General features: G+C 40.2%; 1 protein-coding gene across 2 annotated transcripts in view; it reads right to left on the reverse strand.

Annotated features, from left to right (window-relative positions):
* SMAD3 (SMAD family member 3) overlaps positions 1-7,498 on the reverse strand; it is a 156,876-nt gene extending 149,378 nt beyond the window's left edge. The window contains exon 1 of one of the 2 annotated variants that reach the window (XM_051980804.1): positions 6,771-7,495. In XM_051980804.1, the coding sequence (XP_051836764.1) occupies positions 6,771-6,976 (206 nt within the window). In that variant the 5' untranslated portion in view covers positions 6,977-7,495. Of the gene's footprint in view, positions 1-6,770 lie in introns of both variants that reach the window. The other variant, XM_051980803.1, reaches the window with a different exon arrangement.
* Between the last annotated feature and the right edge of the window lie 11,355 nt (positions 7,499-18,853).

Genomic DNA, 18,853 nt, shown 5'->3' on the forward strand with positions numbered 1-18,853 from the left:
AACCTCTGATCTGAAACATAGTAGCAAGGCAGCCTTAAAACTATTCACTTTGCCACTCAAGTTTAGCCCACTAACACTATTTGAGCTACCTACCTCATGGAATGGGTATGAGTATTAAATGATGAGGCTAACAGAAATTTATGTAGTATTTTAAGTCTGCAAAGCACTTCATATATGTTATGGTTGATGGTGTGTGTGTATGTATATATATAAATATATGTAATACCAGGTTGGTAGTACTATTATTTTTGTTTGTAGCAAGGACCTGAGACTGACAACCTCTGTTAAGTGACTTGCCCACAGTCACCTATCTAAGGAAAGCACTCTGTAACTGTGATGTGCCACAGAAAATGTAGGCTGCCATTACTAAACCACAACTTTCCTCCCTCCAGGGCTTCCAGTGGTGTTTATCCCTTAGTGGTTTAGAAAGGCAGAGATAGCAAACTCCACTGCCAGTCAAGAAGTGGGACTCAAGCCTAAAATTTAATGATGAGGATGATACTCTAGGGATGAATTTAGAAAGAAGAGGGCACTAAGTAAAGCCTGGTAAATCAGTCCTTCCTTAAATACACTCTTGCTCTTCCTATTCTTCCTCTTCTTCCTATCCACCTCATCACCATCATCAATAGCATTAATATAATACTTGAAGGCTTAGAAAAAAATCTGCAAATGCCAACTCTGTTTATCTTCACAACAACTCTGGGAGGTGGGTACTATTATCATCTGTCTGCAGACAAAATTTAAAGGATTTGCCCAGGACCACACATTTAAGTATCTGAGACTGGATTTGAATTCAAGTCTCCCTGATTCCCTGACTCCAGATCTCCCTGACTCCCTGATGCAAAGCTCCATAAACCATGGCACCACCTAGATGTCAAATCATAAACTTGTTGGTTGTTCAAATGTACCCTACTTTATGACATCATTTTACAGGCAGATTCTGGACTGGTCTACCATTTCCTCCTCCAGCTCAATTTACAGATGGGGAAACTGAGGCAAAAGGATTAAATGACTTGTTCAGGTTCATACAGTTGGTAAATGTCTGAAGCTGGTTTGAACTCAGATCTTCCTGACTCCAGGCCTGGCATTCTATCCATTGTGTCACCTAGATGCTTCAGTATAAACATAGGAGGGGGTTAATAGAATAAAGGAAGTAGGGACTTATATTCTTTTTTTAACTTCCTGAAGGAAGAGTGGACTGGTAAACTTATGGATTTGGAAGGTCTTGGTAATAGAACTATAGAGCTAGAAGAGAATCTAGAAATCATTTAGATTATGTTATAAAGGAGAAAGAGATCCAAAGAAATTATTTGCCCAAGATTCCACAGGTCAATAAATAGTAGAGCAGCTTTGGAATCAACAACCAATGTCCTCAAACTCCAGATTGAATGTCCATTGCACCAGGCTCCTTGGTAAATACAGCTGAAGGAACAGGAGGCTTAACTGAAAGTACACGTTAAGGGAGGTGCTGATTTGCAGTGCAGGACTCATTCCTTCCACCAAAGGAGATATTATTGTCATCAAAAAGTGTCCATACTCTGGAATTACAAACAACCACGATCTGATATTGCACACTTGAGCAGTAACTGGAGCTTTTACATAGAATTCACTTCTCCAAACCAGAAATGCTACTGATAAAGATGCCAGATTCTCTCTCTTAAAGGACAGCCGTCTTCTCTCCACTTCACATTGTTCCCATCATCTCTGAGCAAGAGGAAGGATATAGTCTGGATTATAAGGTTCTCAAATTCAGGAACATCTGTGTTCTGTCCTGCCCCAACACCTGCTGGTGAATTATCCTGGACAAAGTCATGGCCTTTCTATGCATGCAATTTTCTGAGATGCATTTTGAGGAACAGTTGCTAATCCGCTTTGAAAAAGGCATTTTCTCACAAAGGCTATTCCATCTCTCATCTCCTTTGCACAACTGTCCAGGATGCCTGGAATGTAAACCTTCCTCCACCTCACACAACTCATCTTTTCCTTAAGATGCATCCCAGGCACTGTTTTCTGCAGGAACCTTTTCTTACCTCCTCTACCGCAGTCAAAATGACATCCATTAAAGACTAGCTTTAAAAGGTCAAAGACTCTCACTGCACTCAGGGCCATTTCCAGTCATCCTGATCTATATCTTGCCACTGGACCCAAATGGCTCTGGAAGGGAAAGTGAGGCAGGTGACCTTGCTCAGTCCTCCCTCATTTAAATCCAAGTCATGGCATTACCTCCCTGATGTTGTGATCCTCTTCAAGAACAAAGGACAAGCAACAACAATATAGCTAGCAACCTCTCTCCCAAACTCTCATTTTTAAAATAACTGTGTGACTATATGCATTGTTCATTTTATATAACTGCTATCCATATTTTTATGTGTAATTGTTATCTACTCCCCTTAGAGAGTAGCTCATTACAAATGGGACTGTTTCTGGATATTAGAATTTGTATTCCCAGCACTTAGCACATAGTAGGTCCTTAATAAATTCTTTCTGATTGAATAATTGATAAGTAGTAGAATGTCCTACAACAATGAAATCACAGGTCCATATCCCCCCACAAAAAATTATTTTCATCCACCTTATCTTTAAGTTAATGTTACCTCAAGGAGAAAATAAAAAATGAATAGTGTACACAGAAAAATTTTTTCTTCAAATTATATGACTACTAAAAATGATCAAGTACCATAATGCCCATTTCTAGAATTCAATAATTAAAATTGAATTCCCCCACAACATGCAAACTAGCTTTGCAAAGCTATAAAGTACTACTGTTGCTCAGTTATATCTAAGGATTGGATACTGCAAGGATTTGCTATATTTCTTTCTCCAGCTCATTTGATAGATGAGGAAACTGAGGCAAATGGGGTTAAATGACTCACCTAGGGTTACTCAGCTTAGTAAGTGTCTTGAGGCCAGATTTGATGAGTCTTCACTTAAATCCAAGTAATTTCCATGTCAAGGCATCACCTCCCTGAGGTCATGATCCTCTTCAAGAACAAAGGACAAGCAACAGCAACAATACAGCTAGTGACTTCTCTCCCAAATTCTCATTTTTTATGAAGATGAGTGTTCCTAATTCCAAGACTGAAACTCTAGCCATCATGCTTCTTAGCAGCCCTTAAAGTGACCAATATTACTATAATTATTAGTTATTATTATGAAACTGGAAAATATGCAAAGAACACTACTCTTGAAGTAAGGAGGAAAAAAAGGGCTCAAAGCCTCCAATATTTACTATTTATATTATCATGAGCAAGCTTGTTATAATTTATGTCTCAGTTGCTTCATCAATAAAATGGGGATAATAATATTGAAAGAGATAAAAGTGCAGGACCTACAGGATGTCAGGATGACCTGAATTTAAATCTTGTCTTGAACACTCATATGTAACTCTGAGCATGTCACTCTACTTCTATCTGCCTCAGTTTTTTCTTCTGTAAAATGGAGATAATAATATTATCTACCTCCCAGGGTTGCTGGGAACATAAAAAGAGATAATATATGTAAATCATTCTACAAATCTTAAAAGTGTGATATAAATGCTAGTAATTATTATTATTATATTCACAAGATATAAGGTACTTTCAAAATTTTAAAGTTGTATGCAATCTGATTGTTTCTTCCAATCTGTCACTCAGACCATACTATATCCTTAAACTGTGAGGATATACTGAAAAAGACTTCTCAAAAATGTGAGTAACTCTGGAACAGAGGTCAAAAAAACTAGTTTCTAATTTTAACTCTCCCACTAACTAGTCATGTCACTTAGAGAAAGTTACCTCGCATTTCTAAGTCTCAAGATCCTAGTCTATAAAATGAGGTTTCTTTGGATGATCCCTTAGACCATTTCAAATGCCAATATTCTGTAATTCCCTAACAATGCCCCATACCCAATCAGGGGATTAGGTGTTATTTCCTTCCATTTAATTCTCCAGACTTCAGTGGTGAGGGCAGACAATTTGACAAGTTGCAAGCAGATTCAGGTTAATGCAGGGCTATGGCAGACATGCTGCTATCATTAAATCTGTAGCCAATTATCTCCATTTTTAATTTTCTACTCATAACCAACACAGCAGTGCTGTCTTATGAAACAAAGGAACCCAGAGGTTCAGGCACAAGATGCTGGCAGGAAAATCCCATATTTCTGGAGCACATAGCAATCTTAATTCTAAAGAGCAGTGCCTGGGGAGAGATGGGAAAATACAACTCTGCCTCCTTAGGAGAGCTTTCCATACCAATCAAAGATACAAATTCAGGACAGGATTTTCCCAGGAGTCTTCTTGAGATTAGAGGATAGATAATGACTGAGCTCTTAGAATTCAAAAACCCTTCCAGCCACATCAACTTCCTCTTACCAGAGCAGAGATTCTGGACCTTTTGTGCCTCATAGACTATTGGTCAGTCTGAAGCCTATGGAAACATTCCCAAGATAATGTTTTTAAATGCATGCTATAAAATACATAGGATTACAAAGAAAATGAACTGTGCTGAAATACAACTATCAAAAAAAAAAAAAAAAAAAAAAAGGTCACAGACTCCACATTAAGAATTCCTCAGACCTGGAAGATACTTGATGTCTCAATATCAATATTGTTTAGAACAGTCAACTACAATAAGAGATTTTCCTCAACTATAATAACAAGACAACTAACTTCACTAACTTCTCACAGTGTCAAGAAAAATCAGTGGCACAAGGTGGTTTCAGAAACCAAAAGTTAAATGACAACAAGGTAAATAAATTGTTACTTTCTAGGAATCCTCCATCGTCTACACTTATAGCAGAAGCTGTGGGTGATACCAAGAAGAGTGAGCCATCCCCTTGTCTTCAACACATCCTGAGCAGATAAGTGGGTGGGTACTATCTATCTTCCTTGAAGAAGTAATTACCCAGGGGTCCTGGAGATAACAGAATCTGGGACTGAATTGCATGTCTTGCCCACTATCAAACCATGCCTACCTATTTTTTCAATCATCGCTAACCCCTAGACCTACAGTAAAACACTAAGCTCTATAAGCATATATCCTCTTTTCCCCTTGATTGGCTATATTTGCCAAAAAAAAAAAAAAAAAATCAAAGTATGAACTTCATCGGTATTTCCAAATGAGGGCTGCTTCACATGAACAGATGCAGCATTGTGAAGACTGACCCTGTGTTAAGACAGCCTGGGATAAATATGAAGGCTTTGTCAGTCCCCTTCACAGCTGCTCCAAGGCAGGTGGTGTGAGAAGGATATATCCCTGGGACTGAGTGGACCTGAGCTGATGTGGACACTGGAGTCCTCTGCTGGCCAAGCCCAAGGAAGCCCAGGTAACCTGGGTTAAATCAGAGCCCAGGATAGACCCAATCAAGAGCAAATCCCCAGAGTTCCTTCAGAACACAATTGATCCTAAAAGGGGGGAATGAAAGGGGAAAAGAGTGCATCAATGGCTCCCCTATCTTTGAATTATTCCTCTACCCCCACCTCTCCTCCCTCTCCAATTAACCAAAAACCACTGAGTTCAGCCAAACCTCTAAGGAGTCAAGACAAGTCATTGACCCTTTCTATAAGCCATCTGTGAAACCCCTCCCCATCTTCCAGTCATGGGGATGCTGTGAGCATAAAAGAGGATAAACAGATGGGAAGGTGCTTTAGAAATAAAGGCACTATAGGAATGCATGAGATTAGCTGAGGCCTACTTTGCAGACATCTTTATCATCAGAACTACTCCACTTCTACAAAGTACTAGAGTTTTGCACCAACCTGAACCCTGCTAAAAAGAGAAGCATAGAAATCACCCCCCACCTGAGGACTGGCTACTGACGTCCCCACCCCACCCCGGGAGTGCGGGGGGCGCTCTTCACAGTTGGTCCTGAGACTTTGGAAAGAAAAAGAAACAAGTCTAATACTAACTGCTCTCTTCTTCTACAAAGTCAGTGCATTTATCTCAGCTGTACGTGTGCAGGAGTGGAGAGAGTGTGGGGAGTGGGGAAGGAAAAAACTGGCAGAACTGAATCTAAAAATACTCCTGGAAAAAAAAAAAAAACCCTAATCCCAAACGCAAAGAGAGAGCGAGAGAGAAGGAATCTGTCAATCACGCGGGTCCAGGCTTCTCACCCACAACCCTAGCCCTGGCAGGCCCTCCCTTAGCTGTGCGGACTGCATTCCTTGGAGGGGGGGCGGGCAGGGGGAAGAAAAGACGGAAGGGAAAGAAAAAAAGAGGGGAGGAAGAAACAGAAAGACAGACAGAACCACCTATACTAGTGCTGGGAGCTAAGGCCGAGATCGCGCAGCGCTGCTGGGGAGGAGGGGCGCTCCATCTAGCCGGGCTAAACAAAGCCGGAGCCCCAAACAAACTTCCAACCCGTACTCGCCCACCTCCACCCCCCTACAGTCCGGGAAAGAATGCCCCGCGCTCCACCAGCCAGTCAGGACCCCCACCCCTCTCGATCACCACTAGTCCCCCAATTCTTTTCTCCCGGGCTGGTTTGGGCCGCGTGGAAACTCTAGTTTCCATCTTTGCAGAGGTGGTTTTGTTTAGGTACCTTGCCCCCGCCCCACCCCCACCCCCAACACACACACACACACACACACACACACACACACACACACACACACACACACACACACACACTCTCACTCACTCAAGACCGAGTCCTAGATCGCGCCCACTTTCCCCGTTTCAAACACACACACACACAACGGGGCCAGGCCCGGGAGTGAGAAAGAGCCGCCGCCCGTGCCAATGCCGGTGCCCGTGCCCTGCTCTGGCTCTGGCGCCGGTACCTCCGACCTCACCTGGGGATGGTGATGCATTTGGTGTTGATGTTCTGCGTAGTAATAGCCTTCTCCAGCTCATCCAGCTGCCCGGTCTTCTTTAGCTTTTTGACCAGGCTTTTGACCGCCTTCTCGCACCACTTCTCTTCTTGCCCGTTCTGCTCGCCTTTCTTCCAGCCCAGGAGGCGCTTCACGATCGGGGGAGTGAAGGGCAGGATGGAAGACATGGTGGAGGTGGGCAGGAGAGGCTCCCCCCGAAGGGGGAGGCAGGCAGGCACACCGAAAAGACTGGGATCCCGGGAGCGTCCGGCCGCGGCCAGCCAAACTTCTCTCCAACTCCTAGCTCGACTCCCGGCGAACTTTCCTTCCCGACCTCGGCGCTGCAAACCTCGGGGCCCGCGGGTGGCCTGAGCTCTGCCACACTCCTCCTCCTCCCTGTGCACTCAAGGGAAAGAGGGAAGGAGGGAGGAAGGGATAAGGGAATCCAGACTGTGGGGTAGTGGAAGGGCCACGAAAGCAGCAGCAGCAACAGCAATAACAACAGCAGCAGCAGCAGCGAAAGAAGAAAAAAGTTTGTGTTTCCGCACGGTGTTGCTGTTTGGGTGCCGCCTCTGGGAAGAAAAGTCCAGCCCACGAATCAAAGTTTGTTCTACTTGCTCGCTTTGATGCGCAGATCCCTCCGCCTTCGTGGCCTCCCCTCCTCTCGGCTCCCAGATTTCTTTCCCCCCTCCCCTCCCTTTCCCCTTCTTCCCTCCAGGCCTCGGTGTGTGCGCTCAGGCTCCCGCCCCGATCCCAGTCTGTCTCTCATGCAAATCGGCGTGCAGCCTCCTTTCCAAGCGGCTGTCACCGCCCCCTCGCCCGCCGGGGCTCCCTCCCCGCCGCCCCCAAACGCACCGCCCAGTCGTCCTTCCTCCGTGTCCCCCCCCACCCCTTGCACTCTACTCTGGCCTCGGCGGTGGCGCCCTCTCCACCCCCGGCTCCCAGAGGAAAGAGACCAGCCCTCAGTCCCACGCCAAACACAGCCCCACGTGGGCGTTGGTGCTGCGGGGCGGCTCTCCCGGGAGAAAGCTATAGCTTGCAAAGCACCATCTCCGCTCCTTTTTCCCGAGATGTCCCTCTTTCAGGCCACCTGATGATACCGTGGAAGAGTCCCCCAGAAATTCGTGCGAAAGGCTGGGACAAGAAAAATTAAAAAGAAGCGGGGGCAATGCAGTCGCCCCATTTTTTCCCAAGGAGAACCAACTTGAGAAAACTTTTTCTTTAAAGTTGAGTCCTTGAAGTTCAAGAAACTCAGATGTTATTCTAAACTTGGGAGCTGGGGGTGCACATTTCCACGCACACACTTACTGCCTTGTCTTCCTGTCCCCCAAAGCAGATATATGTACAATACCCTCCTTACTCCAGTTAAAGCAGTCTGGTCATGTTCAAGTCATTTCTTTTTTATTTTCTGCAAAATGCATATATACTAGTACTTCGAACTGTTTTATTGGGGGGGGGGGGAGGCGGGGAAGCAGAGATAGCACCTCGATCTGCTTTTCAGACCTGATTTTAAATCTCCGGAGAGTCTCAGAAATGGGGATTAGGATGGAGCAGTATGAAGACAGAGGACATGCTTAAACTTTTTACTTGTTTAAACTGAGTAGACGGAATCTTCAAAGGGTCCTGGAGATCATCCAAGCTCCGTAGTTTTGCCAATTAGGAAACTGAGGATCCCGAAAGACAAAACGACATGCCTACCATCAACCAAGTGCAGCTGAGTTTAGAATCCAGGCCCTTTGGCTCCAAATTCGGGGATATTGAGTTTTAAGTCCCAAGTGGTGGGTACCCATATTTGAAGAGAGAAAAGTCTGAGTTTAGCTTTTCAGAGTTATATTGAATGAGAAATGGACAGAGAACTGAAAAAACAGGAACATTAAAGGGAACAGGAAATTGATGTGGGGGAAAGAGTTCTGGAACACAAGATTCAAGGCTCAAAATTTAAAACACTGTCTTGAGATTACACCCCAGTTTCTCTGGCTTCCCCCCGAACCTTGTCCCCCTTTCCACAACCTCTCACGCCACAAACACCAAGTGCCTTTGTTTGTATGTTTTTAATAGCAGGAAACCCCTGGGGTGAGAAAAAAAATTATCTAGGAAACCTGAAGAGGGTGCAGAGCCGCAAAGCCTGGAGGAAAGCAGAATCCACATAGACAGCTAACAAGCTTTAGGGGTTCCTGAGGTCTCACCGTGGATGACTTAACACGTGCTTGTTAGTTAGGCTACTGTTACTTTGAGTTATTTCTCTCTCTCAGCCCTTTCCTAGTCAACAGTGTTCCAGCTGTGGTTTAGTGGGGGGAAAGTCCTAAACTAGATTCTATTCTTAGTCCATTCCCTTTCCCCCTACACACACACACACACACACACACACATACCACAGATTAACTTGCACCCATGCCCTTGAATAAACTGTTTTTTCATTTATGAAATGAGGGAATTGGATTAGACAATCTTCTGTGTCCCAGCTCTAAAAAATCTTGAATTTCTGAAAATTTGCTCTCTAAACCTTGGTTTTCCCAGTTTACAAAATGGGGATAATAATCCCTGTCTCAAAGTTTTATGAGAATAAAATTGAGTGCCTGGTGAAAGCACTGGCAAAAATAGTGAATATAGTGAAGCTATTAGTATTGTTTCATATTCATAGCTCACTTCAATCTGGTGTCAATATTACAGCATAGGAATTTAGCATTCAAACAAGTGGCAAAAAAAAAAAAAGCATTTTGGGAGTAATCATCAAAATATGATATCCATGTGGTAGACAGAAACACTATAATAGTCAAATCCCTCAGTTGTCACATTTTAATTTGTCATTTTTATAGAAAAAAATAATTCAATAAATTAAATTCAATAAATTCAAATAAATCTCCAAAGATTTGGAGAGAGGGGAAGAGGAGCATTCATTGATGCAAGAGTGAGTACTGTGCTCACATTCCAGGAAGTATCCCAGAAAAATCCCAGATATGGGGTCTTTCTTGTAGAACCAGGAAACCTAGTTAGGGAGACAAAGGATATACATGTAGAGATAACAGATGAATGAAAAAAAGCATTTATTAAACCCACTTGTGAAAGTCACTGTGCTTTGTGATACAGGACAGATGAGTGTTACAGATAAATATGAGTTGTTGAAGTTCAGAGGAAGGAATAAAAGATCCCTTTTACCTGAGACATTTTTGTGAGAGGCAGATGAGATTCAATTTTAAAGAATAAATAAAAATCCAGTAGTAAAAGGAAAGGGCATTCCAGTCTAGAATAAGGCATGAACAAAGACAGGTGGAAATGTACAATCATATTTGAAGAAACAGAATAGATTTGTTTGGCTTTTGAGAAGAAATCAAGAAATTCTAACTATGAGACCAGCAGGTGGTATTTGTCCCATGATGATTGAGAACAGATGGCCAGGCAGGCAGGTATCAGAATTAATATCATCCATTAAACTTTTTCTCAGACTTGTATTAGCTCTGTGCTTGGGGAGAGTTTAGACCTTTTAGAAATCAAATTAAATTCAGTCCCTGATCTCTAGAGCTAGTTAGATAATGCATTAGATAGAGTCCTGTGCTTAGGGTCAGAAGACCTGAGTTCAAAGAAGTTCTCAGACACTAGCTGTATGACTCTGGGCAAATCAGTTTATGTCTGTTTGCCTCAGTTTCCTCATCTGTAAAATGTAGATAATGATAATACATACCTTGCAGTGTTGACTCTGAAGATCAAATGAGATGATTGTAAAGTACTTAGCACAATATATAATAAGCTGGCATATAATAAGCATTATACAAATTTTAGCTATTAGTTATTATTAGTGTTTCAGCACTATGGATAACATGGATGTAAGAAGATGTATATCCATGAGAAAGAAGAAGAAACAGCCATGTTAGAGAGCATTTAAAATGAAACCCTCATTTTACAGATAAGGAGGAAATGTACAGTAAAGATCATTGGATTGAGACTCAGTAGATTCTCTTCAAACTAGCTATGTATAAATAGCCCATTTTACTAGGACATACAACTAAGGTTTTTAAAGGTAATTTTATTTAATGTTATTGGACTCAAACTTTTAAAGATTCATCATACAGGCAGAAATTATTCATTAACTAATACCTAATAACCTATATCAAGATAAGGTTACAATGGATTCATGATTTAGGTGTAAAGAGTGATACTATAAGCAAATCAGAAGAACAAAGGATAATCTATCTCTCAGATCTGTGGAGAAGGAAAGAATTTATGGCCAAAGAAGAATTAGAGTGCGTTATGAAATGCAAAATAGATAATTTTGATTATATTAAGTTAAAAAGTTTTTGTACAAACAAAACCAATGCAGAGAAGATTAGAAGGGAAGCAGAAAACTGGGGAGGAGGGGGGGGAATTTACATCCAAAAATTCTGAAAAGGGCCTCATTTCTAAAATATCTAGAGAAGCGACTCAAATTTTATAAGAATAAAAGACATTCTCCAATTTTCAGATGAAGAAATTAAAACAATTTCTAGTCATATGAAAACATGCTCTAAATCACTATTGATCAGAGAAATGCAAATTAAGACAACTCTGAGGTTTTATTACACACCTCTCAGATTAGCTAAAATGGCAGGAAAAGATAATGATAAATATTGGAGGGAATTGTGAAAACCAGACACTGATACATTGTTGGTGAAGTTGTGATCCAACATTTTGGAGAGCAGTTTGGAACTATGACCAAACTATGCATACCTTTTGATCCAACAGTGTCTCTCCTGGGCCTGCATTCCAAAGAGATCATAAAAAAAAGAAAAGGATCCACATGTGCAAAAATATTATAGCAGCCCTTTTTATAGTGGCAAAGAACTAGAAACTGAATGGATAATCCATCAATTGGAGAATGGCTGAATAAGTTATGGTATATGAATGTTTTGGAATATTATTGTTCAAGAAGAAACAATCAGCAAAATGATTTCAGAAAGGCCTGGAGAAACTTGAATGAACTGATGCTGAATGGAGTGAGTAGAATCAAGAGAACATTGCACACAGCAACAAGATTATGCAATGATCAATTCTGATGGATGTGGCTCTTCTTAACAATGAGGTGATTCAGGCCAATTTCAATAGACTTGTGATGGAGAGAGCCATCTGCACCCAGAGAAAGGACTATAGGGACTGAATGTGGCTCACAATATAGTTTTTTCACCTTTTTTTGTTATTTGCTTGCTTTTTTTCTTTCTCATTTTTTTCCTTTTTGATCTGATTTTTCTTGTGCAGCAGGATAACTGTGAAAATACGTGTAGAAGAGTTGCACATGTTCAAGCTATATTGTATTACTTGCTGTCTAAGGGAGGGGGTGAAGGGAAAGGACGGAGAAAAAATTTCGAATACAAGATTTTGCGAGGGTGAATGTTGAAAACTATCTTATACATTTTGAAAATAAAAAGCTATTTTAAAAAAGGCATTATACAACTTAAAGAAACTAAAACAACAATTTTAAATTAAACTATGTTTTTTAAAAAATACAAATTTAAAACTAGGCTCTGTACCATTTGTTTGCAAACTGTAAAAATTAAATATAAAATACCAATTTTTTAAAAGACAGATGTGTCTGAGTATGTCTTTCTTATTCTATATGCATGCCTTACTCTTCTGGACCTACAATTTCCTCATCTGTGGGGTAAAAGAGGTAGATAAAATGATCTCTAAGGTCCCTTCCAGTTCTATAATCTTTTAAATATGTAAAGTTGTTAGTTGGTGACAAAGCCAAGCCTAAAACAAAGTCACTGACTACTAGCCTATGCTACTGGGAGTTAGTGACAAAAGATTGCAGATCAGAGTGAATTCCCTCAGTGAGAGTAATGAGATGAAGGTTATCTAGTGTTGGTTATACTTTTTTGAATTAATTTGCATCCAAATCTCCCTCAACCTTTCTACCTCACTATTCCACTAAACATTTCTTTCTCAAAAGTCATCATTTATCTCCTTATCACATCTCTTTTCAATTTTCCTGGTACAATGGAAGGAAAACTACCTTTGAAATTGTAGGGCCTCTGTTCCAATTGTATGTCTGACATATGTTACCTATGTGACCTTGTTATGCCTTTTCCTTGATCCCTTTGAAACTGAATGCTCTTTCTTCCTTTGGCTTCAAAGACTACTCTCCTTTTTCTTGAACTGTTCCTTCTGTTTCCTCAGTCAACCACATCCTGACTCCTTAAATGTCTATGTCTTTCCCCATCAAGAGTGCTCTCTCTCTCTCTCTCTCTCTCTCTTTCTCTCTCTCTCTCTCTCTCTCTCTCTCTCTCTCTCTCTCTCTCTCTCTCTCTCTCTCTCCCCCCTCTCCTTCCCTCCTTCTATTAACTACTATTTCTTATAAATGACTCCTAAATCTCTATTTTCATTCTTGACCTCTTTTCTGAATTTTGTATCAGTAGGTCTCCTACCTACTACAGTACATTTCTAGCTAGATATTCCGTCAGCACCCCAACCTTAATTATCCTAAAGTGAGTTTATCATCTCCTCTCCACATTCTGCTCCTTCTTCTGATTTCACTGTTACTATCTGTGGCACCATCATTCACTCACTCATCCACAACTTTAGGACTCTCTTTTACACACTACCATAAAGTCTTCCTGCTTCTGCTCCCTACTCCCTACCAACTCTTCCCCAGTACATTCATCATACCACTGCTAGAATAAGATATTTTACTCACAGATGCAATCATGTCAGTTCTCTGCCCCCAAAACTTCCATTGCTCCTTACTACCTCCTGATGAAGCTCAAATTTCTTTCTCTGGCCCATTTAAGATTTTCCATAAGCTGACCTCGTTGTCTTTTCAACCTTATCTAAGATTATTTCCCTCTATTATCCAGCCAAATTTGAGGGATTTTCTTCCTCTCAAACACTTTAATCATCACCTTTATGCTCCCACTTTGGTTCCTACTTTTCCTTATGTTAGAATATTCTCCTCTCGCCATTTGCCTATGGAACTGCCACCAATATTTTGCGTTTTTAAAAATAATTATAATGTAGTAAATTCAATATGGAACTTCACAAATGATCTTGTCTTCTTTTTTGGCTTTCCTTTGGTTCCCTTCTGAGGGTTATTTTTTTAAAAAGATGTTTCAATGACATTCTTTTCTTTCTTTTCCTTTTTTTGCTACCATAGGTAGGTAGGTAGTAAAGTAGTTAGATCTCCAGGCTTAGAGTGAAGAACTGAGTTGAAATCAGGTCTCAGGCCTTAGGCATTTACTAGCTGTTTGACCCATAGTCACTTTACCTCTGTTTGCCTCTGTTTCTTCATTTTTAATTATATGTATTAATTTAATTATATATTATATTATATTATGATTATAAAAGCACTACCTCCGATGGTGGTTGTGAGAATCAAATGAGATAATAATTGTAAAGCATTTCCCATAGTACCTGGCATATAGTAACTGCTATATAAATGTTATATTTTTTGTATTAATTTATATCCTCTTCTCTACAACCCCTTCCATATCACAAAAGAAAAGAAAGCATTTGTAAAAAGAATATGCAGAATCAATCAAAACAAATTAAGCATATTGGTAATGAATGAAAATATATGTCTTGAGTCTATTTCTATCAGTAGGTTGGTCATAGATCTAATTCTTCAAGACTTTCCAGGTTGTTTTTTTTTTCGTTTATAATGTGATAACTGTATAAGTTGTTTTCTTGGTTTTGCTCACTTCTGTATCAACTTATACAAGTCTTTCAAGATTTGTGTGAAACTAACCTTTTCATTATTTCTTAATACAAAATATTGCTGCATTATATTCATATTCCACCATTTATTTAGCAGTTCTCCAATAGATAGGCATCACTACTTCAAAAAGAAATATCTCTTTATACTGAATGCTATTTATATCACTGTCAATATAATTGTACAAATGGTTCCTTTCCCTTTTTCTTTTTTTCTTTTTAATGAGGTAAAAAAAATTTTTGTCTTAATTCTTATCTAGTTTTAATTACTGAAAGAATGTTGTCTCAGTCAAACTTGAGATCTGTTAAAAATTTTAGCTTAAAAAGTCCAAGGTCTCCCACAATATCCAGGACCATCTCTAGTTGTCCTGATCTATATCTTACTCTGGATTCAGATGATTCTGGAGCAGAAAGTGAGGCTGGTGACTTTGCACAGTCTGCTTCATTTAAATCTAACTCACTTGAATGTCATGGTATCACCTTCCTGATGTCATGGTCCTCTTCGAGAATGAATGACAAACAACAATATCTCCCTTTGGAGTATAGGCTTAGTACCCACAATGCATTTAGACAATCTACATGCTACCTCCTCCAGAAAACTTTCTCAGATTAGGGAAGTAGGAGGTAGGGAGAAGCAGAAGGAGAAAGTGGCCTCACATTTTAAAAGTAGGCTAGAGAAAAAGAGAAAAAGAAAGAAAGAAAGAAAGAGAGAGAGAGAGAGAGAGAGAAAGAAAGAAAGAAAGAAAGAAAGAAAGAAAGAAAGAAAGAAAGAAAGAAAGAAAGAAAGAAAAAAGAAAGAAAGAAAAAAGAAAAAAAAAAAAAAGAAAGAAAGAAGAAAGAAAGAAGAAAGGAAGGAAGGAAGAAAGGAAGGAAGGAAGGAAGGAAGGAAGGAAGGAAGGAAGGAAGGAAGGAAGGAAGGAAGAAGGAGGGAGGGAAGAAGGGAGGGAAGAAGGAAGGAAGGAAGAAGGAAAGGAGGAAGGAAAAGAGGAAGGGAAGGAGGAAGAGGGAGGAAGAAAAAGAAGTGAAGAAAGAAAATGAAAAAAGAAAAAAGAAAGAAAGGAAAAAGGAAGGAAGGAAGAATGACTTTAGTGAGGAGATATATCTAGCCATGACCCCAGGAAGGTTTGGGGTCAAGGAGACTGAATTTGTAATCAGGAAGCTGCCTATGCAGGGAGCTGGTATGGTTAGGACAGAACTACAGTATACAGGTTGCCTGTAATGACAGGATGAACAGCGTGGGCAGGCAAGGCTAGCCAGTGCCAAGTCTGAGCAAAAGGGCAGTGTTTGGAGGAATATTTTTAGGTCTCTCTCAGATGATCAGTAATTGTAGGTTTTAGAGGGGTAGGGGATGAGAAGGCAGGATAGGGCAAGTGGGGGGGTGTTTTGTGAGTGTGTGATTCTGGGTTGTTTAATTAGCTGTAGGTGTTTTATCTGTGTTTGTATGTGTTCCTGTATGTAGACATATGTGTTTATGTAGGTTTACCCTTCACACATGTTCTACATGTCATCTTGTAGACATCTGGCTGTGTTTGTATGTATCAGTGTTTGTGTCTGCTACTATGCATGCAAATAGGTTTTCCCTTTCCTAGTGTTCCTTCATAGGCTGAGAAAGAACAGCTTTAGTTCAAAAATAACAACCTAGGTTCGGCAATTCCGTGATTCCTCCAACCTAAAAGTCTATCTCTGATACTAGGGACGTTTACTGGAGGTCATGGTAGTTAACTTTAATTAAAAAAATACAACTAGCAAGCTTCACCCCCACTCCCACCAAAGGAGAAAAAAAAAGTGAATTCAGGAAAGTGAGTGGGAATAAGGCCCTCCTCTCCAGCTCCTCATTTAGATCACACTGCTTGGGTCTGAGTAATTTGACTGATCCTATAGATATGAACAAAGGCCTGGGAGCTGCTATTCTGTGTGGTCAGACAGATAGAGGGGAAGGTGTGGGAGCTTCCCACCTTTAAAATAACATACATATATAGACTGGCACATGTACACAATGTCGATTATAAGAAGCACACAGTGCTTGCCACTCATGGAAACAGTCTGTGGGGATGAATCAAACTTTGTTTTGTCTTTTTTTTTTTTGGGCTAAGAAATATGAGAGGGAGTCACACTCCTGAGATGAGAGTGGAACACGCAAACCAAGAAATAAGATCACTAGCTCTTTAAAGCAGGATCTAACAACTATAACTCAGAGCCTAGCTAATCCATCTCCCTCATTTTGCAAATGAGGATACTGAGGCCAGAGATACTAAGTGATTTGTCCAAGATCCCTCAGGGAGTAAATATCAGAAGTGGGATCTGAATCTTAGTTCTCTGATTTCAGAGAGAGAGAGTGAAAGCACTTTTTGCTGTACCTAGGAAAGCAGCACAGGAAATATGGTTGGGTAGCATAAGCAGTGGTTTGAATCCTACTTCTCATATTTATTACTATGTTATCTTAGGCAAGTATTTTAACCCTTTGGGGCCTGAGTTTCCTTACCTGTAAAATTTGAGGGGGTTAAATTATATGACCTTTAAGAGAATAATTTTTCAACTTTCTCATGCCCTTGCCCTGTTTCTACAATATGAACTCGAGTTGGAAACAAAAGTACTTCTCTTAAAGATTTCCTCCCATAACAGGCAACAGGCCACCAATGGCTTCCCATTTAGTAGGGTCCATCGGTGTGGTGTGTCATGTAAGAGGAGGGGGAGTTTTCTGACTCCCAATTCAAACCCATCACTTGCCATTTATCCATTTATGTTTCTGACTCCTCAAGACTTCCAGTCTTTGGAGAGTTCCTTATTAACATGCAAAATTGGGTCCTACCTAGCCACCGACAACTAGCATTTCCTAATGCCTTAGAAGAAAATTTAGTCTAAGGAATTTAGAGATAAAGATCCTGCCAACATGGAGAAAATGACTTGTTGTTCAATCATGTCACACTCTTCCTGATCCCTTGACCATGTCCATGGGATTCTGTTGGCAATGATACAGGATTGTTTTGAAATTTCCTTCTCCAGTATGTCTTCATTTTACAGATGAGGAACTGAAGCAAAAAGAGTTTAAGCAGAAAACGTCTGCTGGAATTCAGGTCAACAATAAGCATTCATAAACTCTACTCTGTGCCAGGCACTGTGCTAAACTTGGAGTATACAAAGAGAAGCAAAAACAGATTCTATTTTCAAGAAGCCTACAATTGAGTAAGTATGAGTGTATGGGTGTAAGAAGGTGATAACATACAACTAAGTATGAAAATGCAAGATATATACAGAATAACTTGGAGACAATCTCAAAAGGAAGCACTAACACTCTAAAAGATCCAAAAAGGCTTCTTGAAGAAGATGGGATTTTAGCTGAGTCAAAGGAAGCTAGGGGAAACTGAGGGCCAGAGTTAGGAGGGAGAGAATTCTAGACATGGGGAACAGCTAGGAGGCGTGCTATGAGTCAGTAGCTAGTATATCATATACAAACAGCCAGGAGACCAGGGTCATGGAATCTCAGAGTACATAGATAGAGTAAGAAGGGAGAAAAGGGCAATGTTATAAAGGGCTTTGAAAGCCAAACAAAGGATCTTATATTTGATCTTGAAGGCAACACTGGAATTTATTTAATAAGGAAGTAACACATTCTGAAATGAAGAAAGAGACTTAAAATGGAAACATCCAAGGAGATGGGATGGGCATTTTTGCTTCTTTCCCAAGATTGATGGCAGGGAGAGTGGGAGGTCCTACCCTTCTCTACACATATATATTATTATTTGACATGTGATAGAGCTATGCCATGCTTTTATTACTATCAATCAGTACAATCCTTCCTGCAAAGAGAAAAACCACTCCTTAGTATAGTGGAAGAGGAAGGAGGGTGGCTCAGTGGATAGGGCATTGAGCCTACAATCAGGAAGACCTAAGTTCAAAAATATCCTAAGACATTTACTTGGTTGTATGGGCTTGCCCTGGGCAAATCACTTAACCTTTTTTGCCTCAATTCTTTCACTGTAAAATGAGTTGGTGAAGAATAAGAAATAGTTAACATTAATGTAGTGCTCACCATAAGTGAGGCATTTTACAATTATAATTTTTATTTGATCATCACAATGACCTTGGGAAATAAGTGCCATTATTTCCCCCTTTTCCAGATGCAAAAACAAATAGTGAACTGCCTAGTCCAGGGTTTACACAGCTAGTAGGTGTCTGAGGAAATATTTAAATTCAGTTCTTTCCACTCCAGGTCAGAACTCTACCTACTATATCAGTTTTCTCATTCTTTGAATTTTGAAATCACCTGCATAATTTTCTAAAAATAAAGCAATACTTAAGCTTTAGAATAGATTTCAACATGGCCAAAGTATATTTCTTGGAATTAAAACATAGTAATCATTCTACAAGGAAAAAAATACAACCAGAAT

This window comes from Antechinus flavipes, chromosome 2 (assembly GCF_016432865.1).
Source record: "Antechinus flavipes isolate AdamAnt ecotype Samford, QLD, Australia chromosome 2, AdamAnt_v2, whole genome shotgun sequence".
In the NCBI taxonomy this organism is placed as follows: domain Eukaryota; kingdom Metazoa; phylum Chordata; class Mammalia; order Dasyuromorphia; family Dasyuridae; genus Antechinus; species Antechinus flavipes.